The sequence below is a fragment of the Pararge aegeria genome, chromosome 16 (genome assembly GCF_905163445.1).
Source record: "Pararge aegeria chromosome 16, ilParAegt1.1, whole genome shotgun sequence".
Taxonomy (NCBI): Eukaryota; Metazoa; Arthropoda; class Insecta; order Lepidoptera; family Nymphalidae; genus Pararge; species Pararge aegeria.
In genome coordinates this window covers 16,878,894-16,903,519 of record NC_053195.1, presented here as the reverse complement: position 1 = coordinate 16,903,519, position 24,626 = coordinate 16,878,894, and the positions used below count along the sequence as shown (strand labels likewise).

Genomic DNA, 24,626 nt, shown 5'->3' with positions numbered 1-24,626 from the left:
ACCTCATTAGGGTAAGTAAACTCCCCTCATGCAATGCTATAATACTTTACACTATCTCCTAAACTGTGTTTATAACATGCCATGTGGGCCAAAGTTTATCTACATATGGTTGTCATGATAAAAAAATTACTATTAAAGTAGTATCTATCTTTTACACATAAGCACAAACAATAACTACCGACAATGTGTCCCGATTAAGTAACGCACCGCAACGCGAAGCCTACACAGTGTCTCTTCGCCGGTGAAGACGAGGGTCCCGATTTCTGAAGACACCTGAGAATATGGGTCGTTACCACGGTCACAAGCGTTCCGACTATACCGTTGTCTGACTAAACCATCCCAAGTCCGAAACGTCAACCCAAGCTGGGGTCAGAGTCTCCGCAGGAGGCATACTCGGGTCGACGTCCCTCCTTTCCCTCGATGTAGTCGAGCCCTGGGGCTGTCCAAATGGCGAGCTTTCGCGCTCCCCCGTCACCCTTGTGACGCTGTTGCAAATCTTAAGGTGGTTTTCAGGTACTATCTTTAGACGACCTCTCTGGCGCATCCCTCCCTAGCGCAGCAGAGAGCGCCGTGGTTATAAGTGGGAGGTCCCGGTTTGATTCCTGGTCGTTCCCTGGTCTGGACTGGTAGGAGGTTGCAGCCGTGGCTAGTTACTTCTAACTTTTGGAGTTATAAAAAATTAATGTTGATCTAAGTCAGTAAGATTAGGCCTAAAACTTATGGGCGATTTAGGTGATTTTTATATAAACCAAATTTCACAGATTCATTTTAGTACATAGTAAATATACAACAATAATTACATTATCTACATTTTATCTTCAGATTGAATTAAATTTATCTATATATCTATAGTTAATTTTTACATAACAAGTGTCAAAACGTGAATACCTAGTCATCTTACGTCATATTGACCCCTGGACCTTCACATTATGATTCAGAAGTCAGCTGCTTGTAGTAGTCTATGTAAATGTCGCATTGTTCAGCTGAAATAGAAAAACATAAATTTTAGAAGCGTGGTCTACAATATTATTGGATTGTGAAACAAGTGCATAAAATAGGTTTTATCACAACTTGCTCTTGCTAGGCATTTCTTTGAATGAATTTATACCATACTAGTACCATACTTTAGTCCGCGGCTTCGCTCACGTTAAGTTCAATTTTTGATTTGGTAAATTTAACTACAAAGGTTTAAAAAAATGTCTTGCTGCTAAAAGAAAATATAAACGTATATTACTTAAAAAATCGAAAATTTTATCATCCTTTAGAATTTTTCTGTTTTGTGAGAGATGAGAGCGGAGTGGTTCCAAGCAGCCTTGTCGTTAAGGAATTCATCAATCGAGTAGCAACCACGATTTGTTAAATGTGTTTTAATATATTGTTTAAACTTAGGTAAAGGTAAATCTAATATTACCTTCGGTATCATGTTATAAAAGCATATACCCATCCCCACAAAGGATTTCTGTACTTTTCTCAGATGATATGCAGATATCACTAATTTATGTTTCTAGTTAGTCGGCTGTTTATATCCTTTGCTTTTTATATATATATAGATTTGCCTTTTATATATATATATATATATATAGATTGTGGAATCATGGAATCATCATGAGGTTATCATAAAGTGGTTGTGGAATTGATGGAAACAATTCTGTTTTATCTATAAACGTACTTATTTGGCACACAAGGTTATAAAGCGGTTTTGTTCAGCTCAGCTCTAACGTGAGAATTGAAAATAAAATTCTACCATGAAAGTTGCCTTTAGGTACTTATTAGTACTCATGTATATGTTTGTAATCATGACACATATTTTTATATTAAAGTTATGTTATTGCAAGATAGCATTAAGACCTTTATTGTTTCAGGACTTACAGAACAGTGTTCGATACAGCATCGATTTCAATAGTTGGTCTGTTGAAATCGATGATCTACAGCTTATGGGATTCTACTATACCGTAATAAGTCAAGCTATACACGAATTACATAAGTAAAGGTTTGCATCCATTCTGGCGATTCCTTTGAAAAACGTTGCTTTCAGTTCACATCCCATTCCGAAAATGTTCCAGACGCTATTCAATAATATCTCTGAGTTGCACACAGTTGCCGACGATGTCATCTCCATACGGGTATACGGGAATTTATTATATAATATGTTACGGGTAATGCTAAGGATGTAGTAAACCTAGGTTTACACGGTTTTACTAAGTACTACCCAAACGTTTTGGGTAAAGTTCGAATAATAAGTAATATGAATTTTATTTCGAATTTTACCCATACTCACCTATGTCTCTCCCACTCTGGTCGGTTAGGTTAGATGAGTTATGTTACGTGATTTTATTATTATTTTGACATTGATTAAAAACCTTAGGTAATACTAAAGAAACCCGGGTAAACCTAAGTTTTTCCAACTTCCAACCCTACCCGTAACATATTTATATGTGTATGTATTTATTTCTGTATTATTTGTATTTGTATTAGCTGTTTATGTATTATTGTTATATATAGTAGATGTAGTTTATGTTATATATTTTTAAAATTGCACTATCCCGTTTCCATACTCCTTTTCTTGTTTCATTAAGGGTTGTCTGGAGGAGAACGCTTAAAGCGATAAGACCGCCTTTGCGCATTTTTATTCTTCTTATATTTATGTTTTCAATTTATATTATAAATTGTGTGCAATAAAGAATTTATCTATCTATCTATCTTTCTATATACCTACACTATTTAGATGTCACCTGGCTAGGATCTAAAGAGTGTAATCTAGAGTGTAAACGCAAGGTGGCTCACTCTTGAGGAAGTGCGGCGAGCCGCGGGTGCGTTCGTTGCGCGCCAGCAGCGCGTGGTACACGGCCAGGAAGGCGGCGGGGCGGCCGCGGGTCTGCGCGTGCGTCATGGCGGCCGCCAGCAACTTGCGCGGCGCCATGGCCAGCCACGCGGCGCCCGCCTGCCGCGCCGCGCCCGCCGCGCCCAGCGGCTCGTCCCAGCTCAGCAGCACCTCCACCACGTCCTGCGGCAGGCCGGGTTACTCACGCGGACCAGCGTTGTGCGTTTGGGATGGGACCTTACTTAAAAGAGAGACTGGGGATCTAATACAAAATAGTGTGAGGAGTGGGGGTGTAACTCAAAAGAATGTGAGGCGCGGGGAGCTAACTGTAAAGAGTGTAGAGTATGGGTCTAACTCAAAAGCGTGTGCGGAATGGGGATCCAGCACGAAATAGTGTGCGGAGTGGGGTGCAACTCAAAATAATGTGGAAAGTGGGTACTTAACTCACAAGTGTGTGAGGAGTGGGGAATTAACATAAAATAGTGTGTAGAGTGTGGATCAAACTCAAAAGAGTGTGGGGAATGGGGAGCTAGCACAAAATAGTGTGCGGAGGGGGGGGGGGGAACTCAAAATAATGTGGAAAGTGGGTACTTAACTCACAAGTGTGTGAGGAGTGGGGAACTAACTTAAAAGAGTGTGTAGAGTGTGGATCTAACTGTAACCTAGGTCGCCACAGTTCGCTGATCGAGCTAACTCAATAGAGTTCCAGGAGTAGGGACCAAATAGCAAAAAGTTGGAATCGGTCAGCTTGTTACTATGGCTGACCTAACTACCAAAAGTGAATCGAGCCAACGCGGCAACCTTCAGTTAGAGCTGGTCATATCGTTCTATGGCAACCGGTATTGATAAATTCGATTGGTTTTCAACTTTTTCTAACACTGTACAGGGGTGTTTTTTATACTAATAAATGGCCTACCCGATAATAACAGTAAAAAAATTAACCAATTAAGAGAATAACTTCACAAGGCATGCAAGAAACATCCTACAAAGTGCCACCCTGTGTCCATAAATACTAAAACACACATGTGTAAAACCACTGCTATTGTAGAACCATTGTCGAGCACTTCTACGGATAGCCATAAACTACATCTACATAGAAACAAGCAACGAAGAATGCTAAACTATATATTTTTTAAAGGTCTAAAGACACTTTGTTTATTTAAGACAATCAAACTATAAAAAACTCTTCATGTTTGTTGGGTGAACCACGGGTCACGAAATCTTACTTCTTCACACTATTAGTACTAACTGAAATTGCAGTCTAATCTTTATAGCCTAATCTTTTAGCGAATACCTTATAGTAAAAAGTTGTATCCGTACCCCATAAGCTTTTAATCGCCACATCATATCCAGGGCTATTTGTGCCGCGGCGGGGTCTATATGACCCAGGCTTAGCAGCTGGCACGCCAGGGGTTTGGCGTCCCCGAGACACCCCCTACGGACTAGGGAGCGCAATCTGCCGCAAGCGTTGCGGGTCACAAGCGTTCGTACGCACAGTTCGGCCACTGGGTGTTGTACCACCATGTCATGCCGGGACAGAGATGCAAGGTAGGCGGTCACCACCTGTAGAGACAATTATTTATTACTTCCGTTTGCCGTGTTATAAATAAACAAGAAAAGTATTTTTCATTGAAACCTTCTTGAGCTTGCCAAATTGTACTTATATGGGAAAAATACGTGTGATGCCGGGGAATCTTCATCGGGAACGAACTATCAGGAACGTCTACTCCGAGTATATGTGCCTTTTTTGATGTAAACGAGAGCCGAAGTTGAAGTGGCTCGGAGAACTGATGCACGTCGTTCCTTAACGCTGCTGGCAGTAGGAGTAAACCTGTGAAATCGTCACGAGAGGAAAAGCGCTATGTCCCCTCCATGCGAGTTGTTTGTTACGTCGGGCATAATTCGGATATTATCATCATATCGAACAATGGACTTCCACTGCTGAACTTCTTTGTCCAGCGAGACTGCGACTCGTTTTATTATATTTGTCCACCTCGTCGGGGGTCTACCAACCTTGCGATTAGCGGTGCCATTCTTGCACCTTAGGAATAAAACGTCCGTCGGTTTTTCGAGCTATGTGCTCCGAAGGTTTCCCATTTCAGGTTCGCGACTCGCTGAGCTATGTCGGTAACTCTAGATCGGGTACGGATCTCATTTCTGATTGGATCACGTAGAGATGCTAGGAAGCATAGCTCTCTCCATCGCCCGCTGAGTGACTCTGAGCCACCTCATGATCATCTTTCCTCACTTCTCACAAATTAGTAATCATTTATTTGGGTTAAAAATAATGAATACAATATTTACATAAATGCTCTACCCTCTGCGGAAAGAATACCTGTGTAAATGCAAGTAGGTTACAACAAATGTACATATTATAGACAATTTCAAAGGGGAAAAAAGGTATAAGTAAAGAATGAATTGTGTAGTGCGCGCGTGTGTGTGTGCGCGATCGATATATAAACTTAGATCACGCGAATCCCTTCGTGCCAAAGTTAAAGGAATAGGTATACCTACAGTAGCCAGTAGTAGCAATATATTTAAAATAATATAATCTTTATTAAACAAAACATAGTATAAACAAAAAGTCGTTATAAACAGTCGACTTATTAGTAACGGACATAAATTCGTGATATCTGCATATCGTCTGAGAAAAGTACAGAAATCCTTTGTGGGGATGGGGGGTATTTGCTTTTATAACATGATATCGAAGGTAATATTCGATCTACCTTTACCTAAGCTTAAACTACATATTAAAACACATTTAACAAGTCGTGGTTACTACACGATTGATGAATTCCTTAACGACAAGGCTGCTTGGAAGCAGACCACTCCGCTCTCATCTCTGACAAAACAGAAAAATTCTAAAGATTGTTAAACTATAAAATGATGTTGGAAAAGAGCAACCTGCTGAGTTTCTTGCCGGCTCTTCTCAGTGGAATCTGCCTTCCGGACCGGTGGTAGGGTCACTACAAACAGACAGACTTGACGTTTCAAAAGTGCTTATTAATTAGGCCTACTTGAAATAAATGAATTTTGAATTCTGTGTGTGCGAGTGGAAGTGGATGCGTCTGTGTGTGCGAGAAAAACATTCAAAAATTATCTTACAGAAGCATGATTTCGAGGACCGGTGTATAATGTATCACCTGCACAAGGTGTTGATCGTCCGCGTGCGCCTGCAGGACGCGCGTGCACACGTCGGCCTGCGCGATGAGCACGGGGAAGTGCGCGCTCAGCTTGGACGAGTCGACGCTCTGGCCGGCCGTGTTGCGCGCCACCTCCAGCTCCGCCCACTTCCTGCGCGACCACTGGCGTCAGTCAGCTCGATGTTATGGGTATATAGCCCATATGGCCCCGCTGGGCTAAAGGCTTCTCCTATAATCAGCACGCTGGGCAGACGGGTTAGTGATCACAGTAGATGCTAGATCACAGCGGACGCTGCTGCCCATTCTCCGTATTATTTCCTTAGTCGCCTCGTACGAAACCCGTGGGGAGAGGGGTCGTTGCAACTGCATTCTGTTTCGCCGTCACCCCACGGCACTGGTTGTATAAATGTACGAGTATATATCTACCTCAAACTGGTTTGCCAGTTTTTTATACGTGTTCGGAAAATCTACTAGGTATATCAAAAAAATATCGTATTTTTGCAGAAATCATAGGATTGTTGGTATAAATTGCAAATATTCCGCGAAAACGCTCGCCGGACGTCATGGGCAAATAAGAGCTTTAGTACCTAAGTAGTAAAATAATAATATATTCATACATACAGAAATTTTCAAAGTTCAAGCGGTACAAAATTATGTCTACATAGACGTGACGTCATAATTTTGAATTAGGCGTTTGAACAGTCATGGCGGAGCGCTAGATTTTGCAGTGCGAGTTTTATTTGTTAAGAAGAGAAGGAATACCAATAATTTATATATAAAAAAACGTTTTTCATAACACATGAATCATATCATATTCTACTGTCATCATGTCTATAATGAGCATTAAAAAAAAACTTACTGGTTAAAACTACTTATAGGCGTGATAGTGGATGAATAAGTGATTACCTGTAAACGGAGTTGATTTCGTCAAAAGACTTCGCAAGCTCCACCAGGTAGTCCCCAGCGTCCGTCACCAACTGGTTCAGTATCCTGTAGATGGTGTCCTTACCGTTCTTGCGTCTCAATAGTACTGCTACAATTTTTGGTACTTCGTCTTTCAACACCTGCAGTGGCAACAAATATACAGAGTTAACACCGTCATCCATACAAGTTTTATAAATACGAAAGATTTTTTTTACAACCTGGAATGCAACCACGGTGAGTGGTAAGTGATGATGCAGTCTAAGATAGCGGGCTAATCTGTTAGAGAGTATGGCAGTTATAAATAAATAAATAAATAAATATACTACAACAATACACACGTCGCCATCTAGCCCCAAAGTAAGCATAGCTTGTGTTATGGGTACTAAGGTGACTGATGAATAATTATAATATGAATAATATACATAAATACTTATAATATATAGATAAAAACCCAGACACTGAAAAACATTCATGTTCATCACACAAACATTATCCAATTGTGGGAATCGAACCCACAGCCTTGACTCAGAAAGCAGGGTCGCTGCCCACTGCGCCAATCGGCCGTCGAACCGTTATATTCAACCTAAACACCCCTAATCGGTTGCTACGCGACGTCGTACCGAAACGCTAAATCCTTGGTGGGGTGGGGTTGTTACTAGACATGGCCGAGGCCTTTTCCTCCTTAGTCGTTCACTCTTGACTCTTGAGTTGTCGTGGTTGACGATGATCCATTTTCTCTGGCGAATGCAGCCCCCGCGAGCGCATTTTGTTACGTTTCGGGAATATTGAACTACAGAGGTTTGCGTTCCAGTTTACCAAGGCCTTCTACTAGACTGGAAATTCTGAAATGATGAACTCTCCAATCGTCCCTGTCGGTAATCGAATCCGGGGCCTGCAACTTAAGAGGTCGTTGCAGGTCGTCACGAAGCCCACCTGGTGCGCGAGCCCCGCGGGCAACAGTCGCACCTGCCACAGGCAGCCCAGCCGCGCGTCGATGATATAGTCCGGCTGGAACACCACCCAGTTGCCGGAGTCTGGGCAGCGCTGAGGCCATTATTCATTTATTTATTCATTTATGAATATCCTTAGTATACTTACAGCTAGCCTAAACGTATACTAGGTCAGTTACAGATGTACATTACAAAAATATTAGTTCATTTGTCTGAATATAATTTAGGAACTTAGCTAAACTTATTTTTGTTTGGATTATATTCTTGGTATGGCAACACCGTCTATAACAGCTGTTCAAAGATCTCTGTACTTTATTTTGTTATTTATTTATTTTGTGTATTTTTAGTGCCCAAATCCAATTTAATCGCCTAATTTATATAATAAAGTAGTATATATTAATAGTTTAAGTGTTAAAAGTGCGTAAGAAAAGTGACAGCTAGGTTAGTAAAACTTTAGATTTAAATTTATTTTAGTAAGTTTGTTAGTAAAACTTTAGATTTAGATTTTTAGATTTAAATGGCATGATGTTAAAGGATACACATAGGACACAGTTGGTCGTCAACCATCGCTGGCTTCATGGACACCCCTTGCACTATTGGTATGTGGATGACCACGTTGTTCTCTGGCTTCGACTCTTCCATTATGTCGAAAATTTGAGAGGTTTGACTGGACTGTAAAAAAAACCTTGTGTTAGGATATCCTTTTTTGTTCTATCGACTTTGAAAATGGGAAGTGGTTTTTATTCAATTGATGAATTTCTGCAATTTATTTAATTTTAGAACTAGAATGTTTATATATGGACGACCATGGACCAAATTTTGTATGTTGGGTTTGCCTGACAGTTATGCTTTATTGTTTATTGTTATTACACAAAACAGGTAATAACTAAAAGTAGATCTAAATATAAGTACTTAATAACAAGTTTTGTTCTAAGCTACGACCCAAAGTATGTATACACACCTTGGAATTAAATTAAACAAAATGTAAAGATAAAATTAAAGTTGAAACAAAAAAGAAACACTTAAAAAAAAAAAAAAAAAATATATATATATATAAGATTTTCCTAAAGATTATGTGGAATAGTGCTTAATAATTTGCCTGATATGTTGCTACTTTTTATTTTGTCAAGAACATTTTATCAAATATTCATACAAATAAATACATTGCATTTCATTTTAACCCACGACACAAAAACGACGGGGTATTTGTAGGCAATACATAAATAAATAAATATACTACAACAATACACACATCGTCATATAGCTCCAAAGTACAGCACTTGGCGACCTGGGCGGCCTGCTAAGCTTCTGGAGTGAGCTCGGCTGGCTGGAGTGACCCAGCGGGGAGCCGTACCAGTGGCACTAAGAACAACGGGAGGTTCCGGCCAACCAAGTACGGAGACAAGCCCAGGGAGGAGAAGAAGAAGAAGATAGCTCCAAAGTAAGCGTAGCTTGTGTTATGGGTACCAAGATGACTGATGAATATTTTTATAAATAATATACAAAAATACACTTTTAAAACACATATAAACACCCGGACACTGAGAAACATTCATGCTCATCACACAAACATTTTCCAGTTGTGGGAATCGAGCCCACGGCCTCGGACTTGAAAGCAGAGTCGCTGCCCACTGCGCCAATCGACCGTCAGAAATGATTATATCAGTTAATTTACGTAATCGATATTTCGAGCGTTTGGAACCCTCGTAGCTTTAGTTTTAAGTAGACGAATTTAGTTATCGCCATCAACTCACTTCTATGTCATATTTGACATGTAATGTACGCATCAAAAGTGCCGTCTATGTGCCTATTTGAATAAGGAAATATTTGACTTTGATCAAAAAGCTTGCGTGTGAATTATTGCTCTAACCCAACCAGAGTAATAATTTGCAAGCTCAAGCTCTTCTAATAATTTAAAATGACAATGTGAGATGGTGATAACAAAAAAAAACACCCGGCTAAGTTTGTTGTGGGCTTCTTCTTAAACCAAGACGCGTTTGGAACCCTCGTAGCTTTAGTTTTAAGTTTACGAATCGTGGTTATCGCCATCATCTCACTACCCTGTACTTCTCATGTAATGCATGTTTGCAATGCATCAAAAGTGCCATTAGTCAAGTATTCTAATTTATTTCATTTTATATTAATAATCAATTAATTTAATAAGGGTATTTTATAAATTTGCAATTAGTATATACCTTTTTATATCAGGCCTAGAGCGATAAGGCTGATATAAAAAGGCCTAGCGAGAGTAGCAAATCCTGACGGTTCCTCCAATTGTAGATAAAAACACTTATAAAAATTATAAAATTAATTGATTGAGCTAAGTCTGTTCTAGTTAACAAAATAATAAATAAATTAATAAAAAATTATCAAAAAAAAAAAAAAACAGTGTGCCAGAGGTAGAGAACAATGACTACGTCATTCGGTTAACATGACGATGATCTTAATCAAGTCAAAGTCAAAAATATCTTTATTCAAGTAGGCCATTATTAGAAGAGCAACCTGGTTAGAGCAATAATTCACACCCAAACTTTTTTGTCGATTACTTGGTCCTCTATACTATAATAGGACTTTTCTATAAGCTTACGTTTAATACAAACTTTGAACTTTTTAAGAGACATCTCCAAGATGTCAATGGGTAATGTGTAATGAGGTATGTTCACCTGATGATGTATCACGAGCAGGTGGTCGATGACGCTGACGGCAAAGCGACCCATCAGCCCAGTCTTCAGTACGTGCTGGGCGCCGCCCCCGCCCGATATTGGCATCAGCCACACCTGGAGACCAATTATGTTTGAGGACGTGCGCCTTGTGTCGAACGAACAAAGCAATGCCTAAGTTAGTGTCGCCTAATCGATTCGATAGAAATTCCAAACGAATCGAAAAATATTTTTGTTTCATAATGTTTCTCAGTATTGTAACTAGATGGCACTCTTTATATTCCATACGAATCGAAAATGCGCCATCTAGTGACAATATTGTTTCCCAGAATTGTAACTAGATGGCACCTTTTCGATTCCATACGAATCGAGAAAACGCCATCTAGTGACAATAATGTTTCCCAGAGTTGTAACTAGAAGGCCCTCCTTCGTTTCCATACAAATCTTCCATGCAAATGGCAATAGCGACATCTAGTCACAATACTGTTTCCCATAACGGTAACTAGATGGCGCTCCTTCGTTTTTAATGCAGTAATGGGTAGAAAATCTCACACTAGGCTCGCACGCTTTTAACGTCTGGATCAGCAGGCCCGGTCCCAGGCTGGAGCCGATAACTCTGTTACCACTAAGCTACCACCGCTTTTTTATTCGCAGCATGCTGAACGGTAAACCACCGAGTCCATTTCGCATCAATCGCTTCTTGCGACACGATAAAAAATTTTTAATTAGCACGAGTTTAATTTAACTGCCTCAATATGCCGCCTTAGTACAATTAAAGATTAAGTTGTAAGCTCACCTCGGTGGGTCCGGAGACCGTGGGCGCGGCGGCGGCGTGGCGGAACACGGCGCACCACGCGGCCCCGCACAGCCGCAGCACAAACACGTCGCGCTCCATGACGGGCCGCGACCACTCCACTGCAACACGCTGCCTCACAATACTTCTGCCGTACTCACATTAAATAAATTCTAATAAAAAAATCTCTAAGATAAACTTAATTATTCTCAAACTGGCTGTTGCTCGCGTTCTTCGTCCGGGCAAAACGGGACCCGATTACTAAGACTCCGCTGTCTGTATGTCTGCCTGACTATCCCTCCGTCACCAGGCTGTATCTCATGAACCGTGATAGTTCAGTTCGTGAAATTAAATCCTAATTCTATAATTATTGTAAATCGAAATTATTCTTATGTTTTAAGTTGACATATTCTAATATTTTTTTTTAGCTTTAAATTAACATTCCAATCAATTGCAGTAATAATAATTTAATTTGAACATAATAATTTAAATTCAGTAAAGGAATAAAAATAATTCGGCAAATTTTATTGCAATGCCCGGCGGGGCGTCATGTCTGTGTACAATTAATAAACAATAGTTACAATTGAAATTTTCACAGATAACATATTTATAAATGTTTCAGGGGGCGGAGGTGCAAATGAATTAATTTTTTGGGCGGTTTAAAATGTACGGAATGGAAATGCATTAAAAACTGAAATAAAGGGATTCAGATTGGAAGTAGCAAACTTGAGGTATGCTGGCGATACTGTACTGCTAGAAACTTCTTATGAAGACATGAGTAAATTGCCAAGGGCTAACTTGTAAATGTAAATAAAAGCTGACAAAATCTTGCATAGAGATTGCTTGATAACTGGATGATATTGTCCAGGACAAAGAAACAGTATCTGCAGTACCAAGTTGGGGGAAACAGCTAGTAACTATTTTTTTATTCTTTCTTCCTCAGATCTCTTCAACATTGGGACCAGAGACTGTTATATGTAGGCACTTGGATATGCTACATTGGTTGCTTTGCGTTTGCTATATTATTCTTTTTTTGCAGCATGTATATTGTGCAGAGTCTACCGGTCTAATATTCCTACCTTCTAGCTTCTGGAGCTTGGTGATTGTGGAGTTGTTCAACGAGAATGGTTGCAGTAGTGCACCGTTGTTGCCAGCCAACAATATAATATTGCTTTGAGCACACCATGAGAACCACGCACCACTGAAATTATATTTAAGTTGATTGTCAAAAGAGATATTCAGCAGTTAATGCCTTAATTTGGAAAATTATATACTTTTGCCATTGCCATTGCAATCAAGTCAGTCTTGGCAGAATTTGAAGAAAACTTTTTAACAGTGTCCATGTGAATAGGTCTTATTTAAAATCAATTGAAATCTATTAAAAATAATTTAGGTGTCTGAGTATATGTGCAAAAAAAATGCAATATATGGTTTTGTATAAAATTCATAATGGAATAGAGAATTTACTATAACAGGTCAAGTTGAAGAGTCTCATCTTTAATAGTTCAGTAATGCATCTTTTTGGCTAAGAAATTAAACTGTATAGTTTAAGCTGCAAGTTTAAATTAACAAGAATAGTAGCAAATTAGTATGGTCAGTTTCATTCTTACCTAAAACCAGTGCTCTTTATAGTCTTCAATTGTTTCTTATCTGGTAATACTTGCAAAAGTTCTATACCATGGTCAGTTATGAAAGCAATTTCATTAACCCTTGGCCAAACAAACCCTAATATCTTTGCATTCTTCCATTTGCAAGTGTGTGAGTACTCAACATTCGTTGGGACTAGGTCTTTGAAGTTAGCAAATTCAACTGTGGCATTTTGACCTTCAAGATTTCTTTGTATTGCAAGTATTTTGTGGTCAGGTGAGAATTTTATTGATATAATTGGACCTTTGTCTTCCATCCTAAAGGAAGTGCACTTTTTATCATCCATTCCATTTACAGTGACTCCTGTCACACCCCCTGATCTTACAGTAAAAACCTGCAAATATATATGAAGAGTATTTAGTTTGTTTGAATATATACAATTGAAGTGTCTTTTCTGTGTATAAGCGATAATTGCCTTAAGTCTGATATTCAACCTAAGCAAGCTTTCGCAGGAGGCATTTTTTAATCAACATTACCCCTTCCTTTGGAAGTTGTCAAGCCCTAATGCCTTGGTGCTGGCTGCTGCTGATGGGCTGACCAAATAAAGGCTGCAGTGGCTGTCCCCTTACATGAGTGTGCAAGAAAGGCAGCTGCCAGAGAGGAGTGGCGACGAATAGTTAAGAGTGCCACAACCCTTAAATGACGACCACGACCGCTCTGACAAGAGCGAACCGACTGAGAAGAAGAATGCCTTGGTGACGCTGTTGCAACGTCTAGGGTGGTTATCAGCAACAATCCTTCCGAAATATATTCTTTTTAAACCGTACATGTTTTTTTTACCTGACATATGATAGGCAACTTCTAGGCAATCGAGCTTCATCTTAGGCTGCATCATCACTTACCATCAGGTGTGATTGCAGTCAAGCACTTGTCTATATATTAAAATTAAAATAAAAAATATCCAGTCACACATTATAATTAATATTAATAATGATTTTTTTATTTTTATTTTTATCAAATTTTGATTCTAAATAATTTCGTTCTCAATCGCTTAGTGGAAATCATAATACGGTAACGGATAAGAATACAGACAAAAACGCGTTCAATACTTTACCTGCCCATTTGTGTCGTCAAAGAAAACATTTGTAACAGGACTATCAGCGTCAAATCTTTTCGGCTGCTCAGAGAGTGACAGATAATATTCATCTGAATCTTTTAAAGAGAATCTCGCCATGTTTTAACCACTTCCTAATAAAACTTCTACTAGAATTTATAAATAAATAAAGTTCAATTCAATTCAATTCTTGTTTATGGCTTTTGTCTGTGCCAACTGGGCACAAGGTACTTCGCCAATGTCTTGTAGATGAAGAAGGGCCGAAGGAGATTGATCGGTGAAACTAATGAAAAGTTAATTTTGAATTTGTACCAAGAAATAGTTGTTATTAGCTAGTTAGCTCTTTAACCTAAGGCAGCACAGACAACACATACATATATATCTACCACGGATATTTTTTGTACATTACACTTTAATTTTATTACTTACTATATATTTACATAAAAATCTACAATAAGGACTAAAAACAAACATTAAAAAACATTTAACACTCAAAGGACGGGGGACTTTGGGAGGAAGAACGTCATAGAGGGGATAGGTAAGTTTGGGACAGTTAAAAATAATATGAGTTATAGTGCCCTCATCCAAGCCACACTCACAGATGGAGTTGTCCCTTATCCGGAGTTTGGCCAGATGTACAGGTGTGCTAGCATGACCAAGACGCAATCGGGAAATTGTGGATGAAGTCCAGCGAATAAATAAAGTTAAAGTTGTTTTATTTACGACTTGTTGACAGGTATGCCCTGTGACAGTGACATTACATTTCATACCACAGAGTAGTTTTGGAGTATTTGCACTAATTTTCACAGAGTTGAGAGTAACCTACTTAACGTTCTTTAGATTATCTGTTTTGCCAACGTAATACAATTGATATATCGTACAAAGATAATTTAATATTAGTACTTTATGAGGATCACTGATGAGGGTTGAATATGGAATTAGGTTAGGTACACTTATTGTACGTTTTACGTAAAATATCTACTACCCGTGGGATTTATAGGCAGGGCAAGCAACAAGTTTACAAGGAAGCTTGCTATCTTTGTTGCTATGGAAACGAAATCGATACAAATGTACAATAATTTATTTCTGCATATAGTGGTATTTTAAAATGCTTTAAAAATAAATTACTCTCGGTATTTCACTCTGATTGCAATATGTAAAAATGGGTGAACCGATGGAGTTGCAACCTCTTCGTAAAGATAAATATAACCAAAGTGATTCCGAGGATTATCACGAAATTGGCCATGAGGCATTACAAGAAGCTCTATTGTCACCTAAACGTCCCGTTACACCGGTCAAAGAATACGATTTTTTTACAAACTACGACACAGGTTCAAGAAAACAGTCAACAAAAAAGAGGAAAAAGAAAAAAGACAGTAGACCGAAGACTATAAGAGATGTAATAAGTTTAGAATTGGCAAACAAAAGTCTCCTCATTGAGAATAATATTATAAGAGAAGATTCTGAAGAGCAAAATGGTTATATGAAACAAAAAACAAGACTTCACAAAATCTTGAAGTCAACTGGATCTCAAAATTTAGATCGTGAGAATGGGTAAAGTATGGTAGTAAAATTCACACTGCACTTCAATTGCTATTGTATTAATTTTTATTGGTCATGGTCAGGCATGCGATGATTTCACAGAAGATTTGCTGGTGCATTTACATAATTTCTCTAGCGCAGTAGTGAGCGTTTTGACCTTATTTGCGGAAAGTCCCTAGTTCAATCCCCAGCAGGGTCAATTTGAGAATTTATAGTAAGCATCGGAATTTTCTAAAACTTTGCGAAATCTGCACACGTGCAACCGCCAGATTACGAACTTTTTAATAATTTGCTTACTGGGTCGTCTTTGTACAAAACGCACATTCATGTAAAGACAATGGACATAAATTTTGTATAGAGCTGACAGTTATGACTTAACCACTGGTTAGTAAAAGTCAGTAGCATGCACGGGAATTTTGAGCCAGGGTAAGCATAAAGAAGTAAAACGTCATAAAATGGCAAAATCCTCCTCCGTTGCCAGTTATATGAAAATGTTAGGGTAGGCAGCGCTTTTGTGCTTGTATGAAGTGCACGCCCCTGGCAGCAATAGGTTCTCGCTTTCCTAAAATTGACTATAGTTGTAATGTTTATTGATGGCATGGGTTATCTTTTTTATTCTTACTTTCAGATTAAATGAACTTCAAACTGATCATATCAGTCCAGTTTTTCCTCAAGTACTTGAAAACAATGGAAGCAAAGAAATCCATATACCAGTACAATACGTAGAACCATCATTGTTTAGCGATGTTGTAACGGATTACCTAGAAAGTGGCACTAAGCAGTCTCCTAAGTTTTTTGATATAATATTAAAAAATATTAAATTTAAGCATCACCATGAGTTTTCCCTTGAAAAGCTGTATTCTCTAAAGTTAATTCAGTATTATAGAAAATATGAGACCTCTGTAAATTCATTAAAAGAGCTGAACCAGAAAATTGATATCAACAGAAGAACTATCATAAGTTTGAAAGAAAAACTACTTCAAATAAGTCCTTATAGTAAAGAGGAGATTAGATTTGACAATAACGTACTAAAGTATACAAAAACGTTGCTAGAATTAAAGGATACATTTTATCACACCTTAGAAGAGCAGAAAGAAAATATTCATCGCGTTATATGTCTCTGGGCGGATATTGAATTCATTAGAGAAAAAAGTGGTATAACAAAAACAGATTTGTTTCTTAAAATTTCTGAAAACAAAATAGAACAAAATGAGTTTGAAAAACAATGGAATCAGGCGTTTGAGGTGGAGTATTCCGATATGATACTTAAAATTGAGTACGATTTCACAAATAGTTATATTGAATACAAAGAATCCAAACGTCTAAGTGGTAATGTGCATGAAAGGAATAAAATTGCTAAACCGAAATTAGAAATTGATTATGATAAGTTAAAAGAAAATGTAGAATTATTAGTAAATCGTATAGTATCGAAAAAAAATATTGATTTATTATTAAAAATGGATAGAAGCCTAAAAAGCAATGCAAATCAAAGCAAAACTTCATTTGTGAATTACTATTGTTTCAAAATCTACGTAGATAAAGTGTTTGTTTGTGAATCTGAAAGTTATGTTTGTGAGAAAGAACAAAGTGACGTAGATTTCATCGAATATTTGTCGATAGAAATTCTCCCACAAAACGAATCTTTGAATATTGTTTTGTTTGAAAATGATGAAGAAGTGTCTTCATTTCAAATTAACCTTTCTGATATTAAAAAAAATACTATTCTAACGAGTTTAAAGAATACTTTTGTTTTTGATAAAATTGAGGCACCCAGCTCCAAATATATTGGTTGTGGGTACGATATTAGAGAAATTGCTGCGAAAAACAAAGTGAGATTAAAAACAAGCAATTTATTTAAAGGCAAATTATTAACGAACTGTGATGTAAATATTCAGTTTGGTTGGAATAATAAGTACAACGATAGTCAATTTGAATCTATTAAGTCACATATGAAGTTTGGGCGCCAAATAAAGCAATTACATCTTGGTAAAAATGAGCCACGTCTAAATCAAATAACGGAAATAATTAATAATTTGTATAATACAAATATAGAAGATAACCAGATTTTGATGATTTCACTTAAAAATATTTGCAAAAGCAGACTTACAAATGATAATTGTTTTAATTTTAATGGAGAAGACTCTGAATACCTTAGGCTTAAGTTATTACATCTTAGGTCCAGCGGTGGTCTTTTTGATTTAGAAAATAAATCTGTTCCTTTATTTGCAAATCAAATTTCAACTGAACTGTTATGCTGTTTACAAAATAGTGAACAAAAAGATCTTGATTTTGATGATTTCAAAAACGAAACTGATAATTTGATTGATGTACAAAGGTTTATAGGAGTAAAATTTGTAGAGAAGCTTAACAAAAACGTTATGAAGAAAGTAAATGATCACCTTTTAAAGATAACACATAAGGATGTTGTAAGAGACTTCGAGGAATTGAGTTTAAGGTAAATAAGGTTTTTTGTGCGTAAGTAGGTAATTAGTTTTACAAGTTTCGGTTAAGTAGGTATTTTATATCAAATTCTCTATTTTGTAGAGGACTTGTCACAAACCAAACTAATCTGATGTTGGGTAAAGCTACTTGTATATCAGGACAGACACTTATTAAAGATTGCTTGATGAAGGATCAAGAAATACATGTAACAGTTTACAAAGCATATAACTTGTCATGTAGAAGTTCAGCTGCGATAACAAAAGAAGAAAATGATTGTGATAATATAGCTGGTAAGTGTATGTTTCGAAAAATATTATTATGAGTTAAAAAAACTTATTTCAAGAAATGTATATTTTAATGTATTACACAGGTTTTAAGGTCCATCCGCTAAGACCGTTTGTACAAGTTAGCTACCGTGCCTTGACCGCGCAAACTGCTACAGCCGTTGGTCGTCACCCATCTTGGAATCATACTCTCAAAGTTAAAACAAGGTATTGATGGCCGAGGTCACAATTTCACAATGGGTCACAAATGTTGTCACGCGCTATTGTGAACTTTAAGAATCTTGTAATAAGGTTCTTTGTAACAGTATAATACTTATCCCTAACATAATTTAATTAAACATTTAAGTTTAATAGTTTACTTGTAAACTTTCTTTTTTAGATTGCAACCACTTTCGTCTATTCATATAAATATTTACGATCAATGCAAGGAACATCTCAACGAAAAATACACCGATGATCAATCTCAAAGTACCGTAGTTTATCGGAAATTTAACAAATGGCTTGGAGCTATCGACATACCGATGCACACCGTACTGAGTTTGGGAAATGTAACCTGTTTTTACTTTGAAATAGTAATATCTGAGTTGTAGTTCAAAAGTTTATTTAGATGATAATGATTTTAAAAATTCTAGGTCAGAGGTTCATTTAAAATGAACGTTCCACCATTGATTTTTGGGTATGAAAACTCACCGTCAAAACAACCAGAATCAACATTTTCGGAATTAAATCATCTGATAAAGAAAGAATCAACTTTTTTGGCTCTCCAAGTGACGACAAGCTTGTCTCATTTAGGGGAATTTCAGAACTATCGCCAACCAATAACTAATGATTCTGAAGCCGATTTTATCATACGGCATCTAAATGAATTTGTGACTGAGTATATTAATGACTTTCCCGCAAGAAATATTTCTTTAACGTTTATTGATAGCGCAGGGAGGAATAAGTGCGTTTCGGAGTTCTTGCAAGCAATCCCAGTTCCAGATTATGAGTGCTTTCCAGTAGACCCGAGGAAGTCAGAATCAGCTCGATCTAAAAGTTCCGGTTACTCAAAGAGTTCCTCATCTAAAAGCAGTAGAAAGAAGTCTTTAACTGATGATAGGGAATCCGTGAGTGTTGAAACTTGGAAAAGTGGTGAAATTCAATTGAATAAGTATATAGATGCGGTTGTGAGATACGTATCTCTGATACCGACGTATGAAAAGGTGGAGCCGTATGTTGTCACTTTGATGGGAGTGGTAATATTTGTTCCTTTGTTTTTGTTATATTTATGGAAAAATTTTACAAATTACAAATAAAGTTTTGTCCCTTTACCGTACCCGTTACCTAGAAGGTCTTCACTCTACTTTAATTTTTTGTTTTTGCCAATTAAATTGCGAAAATATTGACATGGTTTTATAATTTTCAGGAACTCTTGAAAGTTTTATACGGCTCTCCTTTGGATCACACAATTTTACTAGCAAGTTTTTTTTTACATTTAGAAGTAAAATGCTGGGTCATTATTGGGTTTGCCTTACCACGTGGACTAAGCAGTTATGTCTTAGTGCAGTACTATAATAATAAGATATTAAAGAGTAACGATCTGTTCAAAGCAAGGGGGATTTGTGGTGGAAGCGATGGATTTACTTGGTACATATACGATGCAGTTGCTGGTGAGAGATACGAGTTGAGAGAGATTGGATGTCCGTTGAAAACAGTCAGTTATGTTTTTGATTCAGAAAATGTAAGCATATTATTTTGCGCGTTTTGGAAATATTTGAAACTTTATTAAGAAACTTTAGACAATTATAAGAAAGCAATAAATTTTAGAAAACCAATTAGCTGCTCTTTGATTCCAGATATGGGTGAATACTCAGCCTGTGCAAGATTGTGAAAGCGTCTCTTTTAATTTTTCGAAATCGTCTGATTGGCAGACTGTAAGTATCACGTCAGAAAAAATTAATTTCTTATCGTAAAATAACTCGCACACTTCCATTGGATTGCAATTTTTATTTGGTCAATTTATTAACAGCCTCGAAATAAAGGATATTTCAACTCCTCATTTCTGTAAATAAATCAACACGAGAATTGAAATCATTTAGTTAAACCATAGGAAGTTCTTTAATGGTACCAGATAAAATAAAATGTTCCGTTTTCGCTTATGAGTTTCGTATTCGCGTCCCTGAAATATCAACAGCAGTTTTTTTTAATGGAGGTTTTCTTAACATTTTGTTACATTGGCTCAGTAGGCAGCGACCCTGCTTTCTGGGTCCAAGGTCGTGGGTTCGATTCTCACAACTGGAAAATGTTTGTTTGATGGACATGACTGTTTTTCAATGGCTGGGTAAAATATTCATCAGTCATCCTAGTAACCAAAACACAAGCTACGCTTACTTTGCAGTAGTATATTTATTTTTTTATATTGAATGTACCTACTTCTTTAATCGATATTTATTGTTTTAAAATTACAAAGTACATGTTTAAAGATATTAACGTACTAAGGGTAGGTACCTCAGTTCTACAGCTACCTTTGGATCGATTCGACTTTCAGGTTTTCAACAAGCCTTTATTCACCACGAGACCCTTAACCGAAAGTCCGTATAGCAAACCGGAAGATGTCGAAAGTCTACGTGTAAACTTGGAGACAAAAATTAAAAATAAAATTCAGAAATGGCGTTCGCACATTAAGACTATTTGGAACAGGTAAGTGTTTTAATTAGAAGGCACGCATGGGTCCTAGAGTCCGGGTGTACCACAATTAAAAAATACCATTTACAATAGTCGCTTAAACTTTACATGATACCGAAAGTAATATTAGATTTAACATTACATAAATTTAAAGAATCTATAAAAACACATTTAATACATCGAGGTTACTATATTATTGATGAATTTCTTAATGACAAGGTTGCCTGGAAGCAAGCCGCTCCGCTTTCATATCATACAAGATAGAACAATGATTGTTAAATTTTAAAATTATGTTGGACAAGAACAACTGCTGAGTTTCTTGCCAGCTTCTTCTCGGTAGAATCTGCCTTCCGTACCGGTGGTAGAGTCACCACAGACATACTTGACGTTTCAAAAGTGCTTATATTAGGCCTACTTGAAATGAATGAATTATGGATTATTTTTTTGAACTTTATAACAATTATTAATGAGACTACTAAAATGATTTTGAATAGGCACCATTTAGTAGAGTTTAAGGGTACCTTTTGAAATAGTCTAACATAAAATTAATTGTTTATTAAGATATTGCAGCACACTATTACGTGAGATGCTGCCGCACTGGGAATATTGGTCATTTAATCCGACAGAAACGCGCACGAGTCCCGGACATCGTTTGAAACAATTTATGGCTACGTACAAGGTACATTTTTAGACATTTTCGCAAAAAAAGGTATCTCCCATGTTAATCAAAATTCTCTTAGCCAGGGGTTGCCAACCTGGGCACCGAAGAAATTACAGGGGTGCTCCAAAGGCACTCCTTAAGGCTGTGCTTCAATATTATTTATAGTTTTGTGCAGATGTATCACGAGTTTATCCCACACTGAAAGCTCAGCCATTTTATTTTTCTTAATTCCTTGTTATAATTCAGTATTAATATGGTTTTATTAGTTTCATAATGATATTGTTTTAATGTTTTCCGCCTATCTGTCTCACTGACAAGTACCTATCCATTTTAACTGTCACCGCCGTGACGGATTTATTAATCTTGAAGTGCGACGCTGGCTTAATCCCTTGCTCTTAGCTATTATTTCCATTGGTATTAAAAATCACTTTAATTTTCTGTTTTCGGAATAATTGGGTTGTCTATGGCTTTGTCAATATTTTGTATGAGCATTGCGCAGATCCTAGAAAGATAGATATATAGATATGTACCAATCTTCATAATATCCTTGTAATTAAAGAGAAGTAAAATCTCTCACTCTGTCTGTTTACTGGTGCAGCTACAGCAACAGACGGATCATAGTTACAAAATGCCATAAAACATATAATTAAACATTTACGAGGTGTACTCACATCTTGTTTTTGAAAAATACCTATTAATATCTTTAAAACTACGATGAAGCATCACCAGTAGATTAATAGCATTTCGTTGCGTTCCATTTTTCAGATGTTCGGCTTCCCACTGAATATGGCATATTTAAATTCAAAGCTTATAATCTCGAGGATAAAATCCACAGCAATACATATAAACGATGATCCGAATGCGGAATTTGGTCTGGGAGTTGAGGTTTACGCCTATCCTAACAATGTTTTGAGCGTTTGGGTGTTTCTAGCCAGTATTATAAGAATTTAGAAAGAAAGAATGTTTTATTTTTACTTTGTACCAATACCGATACAAACTTTGTACAATACCAACGACACTACGTATGTTATGTGTGGCACGACCTAGACAGTGCCAGTTCAGCGTTGGGAGCATACAGCGCTGATTTTCAGATGGAACCTTGTACGAGGTACCTACCACGAAAATACGAAGCCATTCGCGGACCAAATTTTAAGATTCTAGCCATATAAAAGACTAAGCTAAAATTTCATACAAATTATAGTAGGATAATAGGTATATCTAACTTATGACATACATACTGGGTGTTCCCAGCGTTAATATAATGCAAAGCATACTATTATGAGGCGTGCTAGTAACCTGCTTATAGTCGTAAACTTTCCGCCTTAAAAATCTTCGGGGACGCCTACTGTTTAGGAAGCCAGCCGCAGATTAAATATGTATCATAGATTTACTTAATATGTACCTACTATATTTTTTTATTATATACTAAACTATGAAATCAAATTATATATCGTATAGGGCAAGGTTTATCTAGTTAAATAAAATCTCCTTTCATATTTTAATTAATGTAGAACCTAAAAAAAGCATTTCATGGCGAAAGATTATTATTAAGTATAGAATGGTTTTCTTATACAAAAATTAGCGAGACAATTTTATGTAGTTAAACCTTGCTATAAAATAACTATGGCGTTCGATCGCGTGGGCAACCAAGGTGTACACTCAGCATCACTGAAGTCTATTGTCAGGTTTTCGTCTCTGAGTACAGGGTTTTTAGTATTAACACGTTAGCTGCCACCCCGGTCACCGGTGACCGGACGCCTACCTACATCTACGCGCCATTACGGTCACCGGTGACCTCAAGGTAAACCTGTTTTTGGAACGAATTTGTGCGCCGGAGGATGCGTTTCTAATACATTTTATGTACTGAAGTGACCGGAGTGGCGCTGTAGAATACTTCATTGCCGTGGTTCCTGCCTACCTAATTTTATTTCGAAAATATTTCTAAAATGATGAACATGACAGTTTGTGATAAGTAAAAAACAACTTGTTTGTGCTTTTATCACTTATCCATAAGCTTAATTTTAGTAAAACTTAGCATAGGGATAGCTTATATGATAGAATAATATAATAGAATAATACTATTTCAATCTCAAATGTTCTACACGTACTTATGAGCTCAAATCATAAGGGTTGAAATTTTAGTTGAAGGAAAAATAAAACAACTTTAGTATGAAAATCACAGCGCATCAATTATTATATTCAAAAGTATCAATCAAAAATAACATTAAAATGTCGAATTAAAAAGCTTAACCATAACGATGAAACTTATTAAAACAAGCCAAACAAAAATATGGTTCATTTGGACATTCTTTGCAGTATGTCGCAACTTTCTTTGTTTTATTCTTGGCAATTTTATAACCGAGTATTGCAGTGTTTTTTTTGTAGCATACTGAACAGAAACGTCTTGTGTTTCTAACATTGCCCTCTCGCTTTTCCAACTGGTGCTTCAGTCGTTTCGGTCTTTCAGTATTTTCGGGGTTTTCACTATCCTTTCCTGAATCTACCAGATACTCCACTAACTGCCTTCTGTACTCTACTATACTTTCTTTAACTTTTTTATTTTCAGTGTACATAATCCATCCATTTACAACAGCTGTATTTAAAATAACTTCAATTCCTAATTTCTTGTACCATTTTACTGTTTTTCTTAATGGCGACGAATACGCAGTCATCTGGTCACTCATATCGACCGCTCCTTTTGCTTTATTGTAAGCTATTATCATTCTTGGTTTTCGAATTGTCCTGCCCTTTTTAGTAACCTTTGAGAACCCTTTTGAGTGCTTTGTCGATAGCATCAACACATCCCGTTTGTCTTTCCATTTTAGCACACATATGCCACGTTCATTTTCCATTGCAATATATTCACCTGGTTTTAATTTAGCCTCTACCACTGCTTTAGGCAAACCTTTCCTATTTTTCCTCAGGGTTCCGACCAAATGAGTATCTTTGTCAAGAAGTTGGTTTGCCAGGTCTATACTAGTATACCAATTATCTGTTGAAACTGTATGTCCCAAACTTAATATGTGGTCACATAAAGACAT

General features: G+C 37.0%; 3 protein-coding genes across 4 annotated transcripts; 1 reads left to right on the top strand and 2 right to left on the bottom strand.

Annotated features, from left to right (window-relative positions):
• Window positions 1-13: 13 nt before the first annotated feature.
• Window positions 14-14,744, bottom strand: LOC120630301 (regulator of MON1-CCZ1 complex). 2 transcript variants are annotated; one of them, XM_039899483.1, is made up of 13 exons: window positions 14,691-14,744; window positions 13,993-14,158; window positions 12,902-13,272; window positions 12,371-12,492; window positions 11,295-11,413; window positions 10,502-10,615; window positions 8,378-8,510; window positions 7,822-7,922; window positions 6,871-7,028; window positions 5,965-6,115; window positions 4,142-4,384; window positions 2,785-3,004; window positions 14-983 (listed from the first exon to the last, which is right to left on the bottom strand). In XM_039899483.1, exons 2-13 carry the CDS (start codon window positions 14,110-14,112, stop codon window positions 928-930), a joined length of 1,908 nt encoding a protein of 635 aa, XP_039755417.1. In that variant the 5' UTR covers window positions 14,113-14,158; window positions 14,691-14,744; the 3' UTR covers window positions 14-927. The 2 variants fall into 2 exon arrangements, with proteins under 2 accessions (XP_039755417.1, XP_039755416.1); XM_039899482.1 differs by lacking the exon at window positions 14,691-14,744 and having other exon boundaries at window positions 13,993-14,163.
• A 410-nt stretch (window positions 14,745-15,154) lies between these two features.
• LOC120630659 (protein CC2D2B) lies at window positions 15,155-22,687 on the top strand. Its single transcript, XM_039899923.1, has 11 exons — window positions 15,155-15,546; window positions 16,163-17,989; window positions 18,079-18,266; window positions 18,347-18,467; window positions 18,640-18,808; window positions 18,893-19,495; window positions 19,666-19,980; window positions 20,096-20,173; window positions 20,788-20,939; window positions 21,486-21,603; window positions 22,351-22,687. Exons 1-11 carry the CDS (start codon window positions 15,155-15,157, stop codon window positions 22,534-22,536), a joined length of 4,149 nt encoding a protein of 1,382 aa, XP_039755857.1. The 3' UTR covers window positions 22,537-22,687.
• A 1,144-nt stretch (window positions 22,688-23,831) lies between these two features.
• On the bottom strand, window positions 23,832-24,626 carry LOC120630658. The gene has a single exon (XM_039899922.1). It carries the CDS (start codon window positions 24,624-24,626, stop codon window positions 23,832-23,834), a length of 795 nt encoding a protein of 264 aa, XP_039755856.1.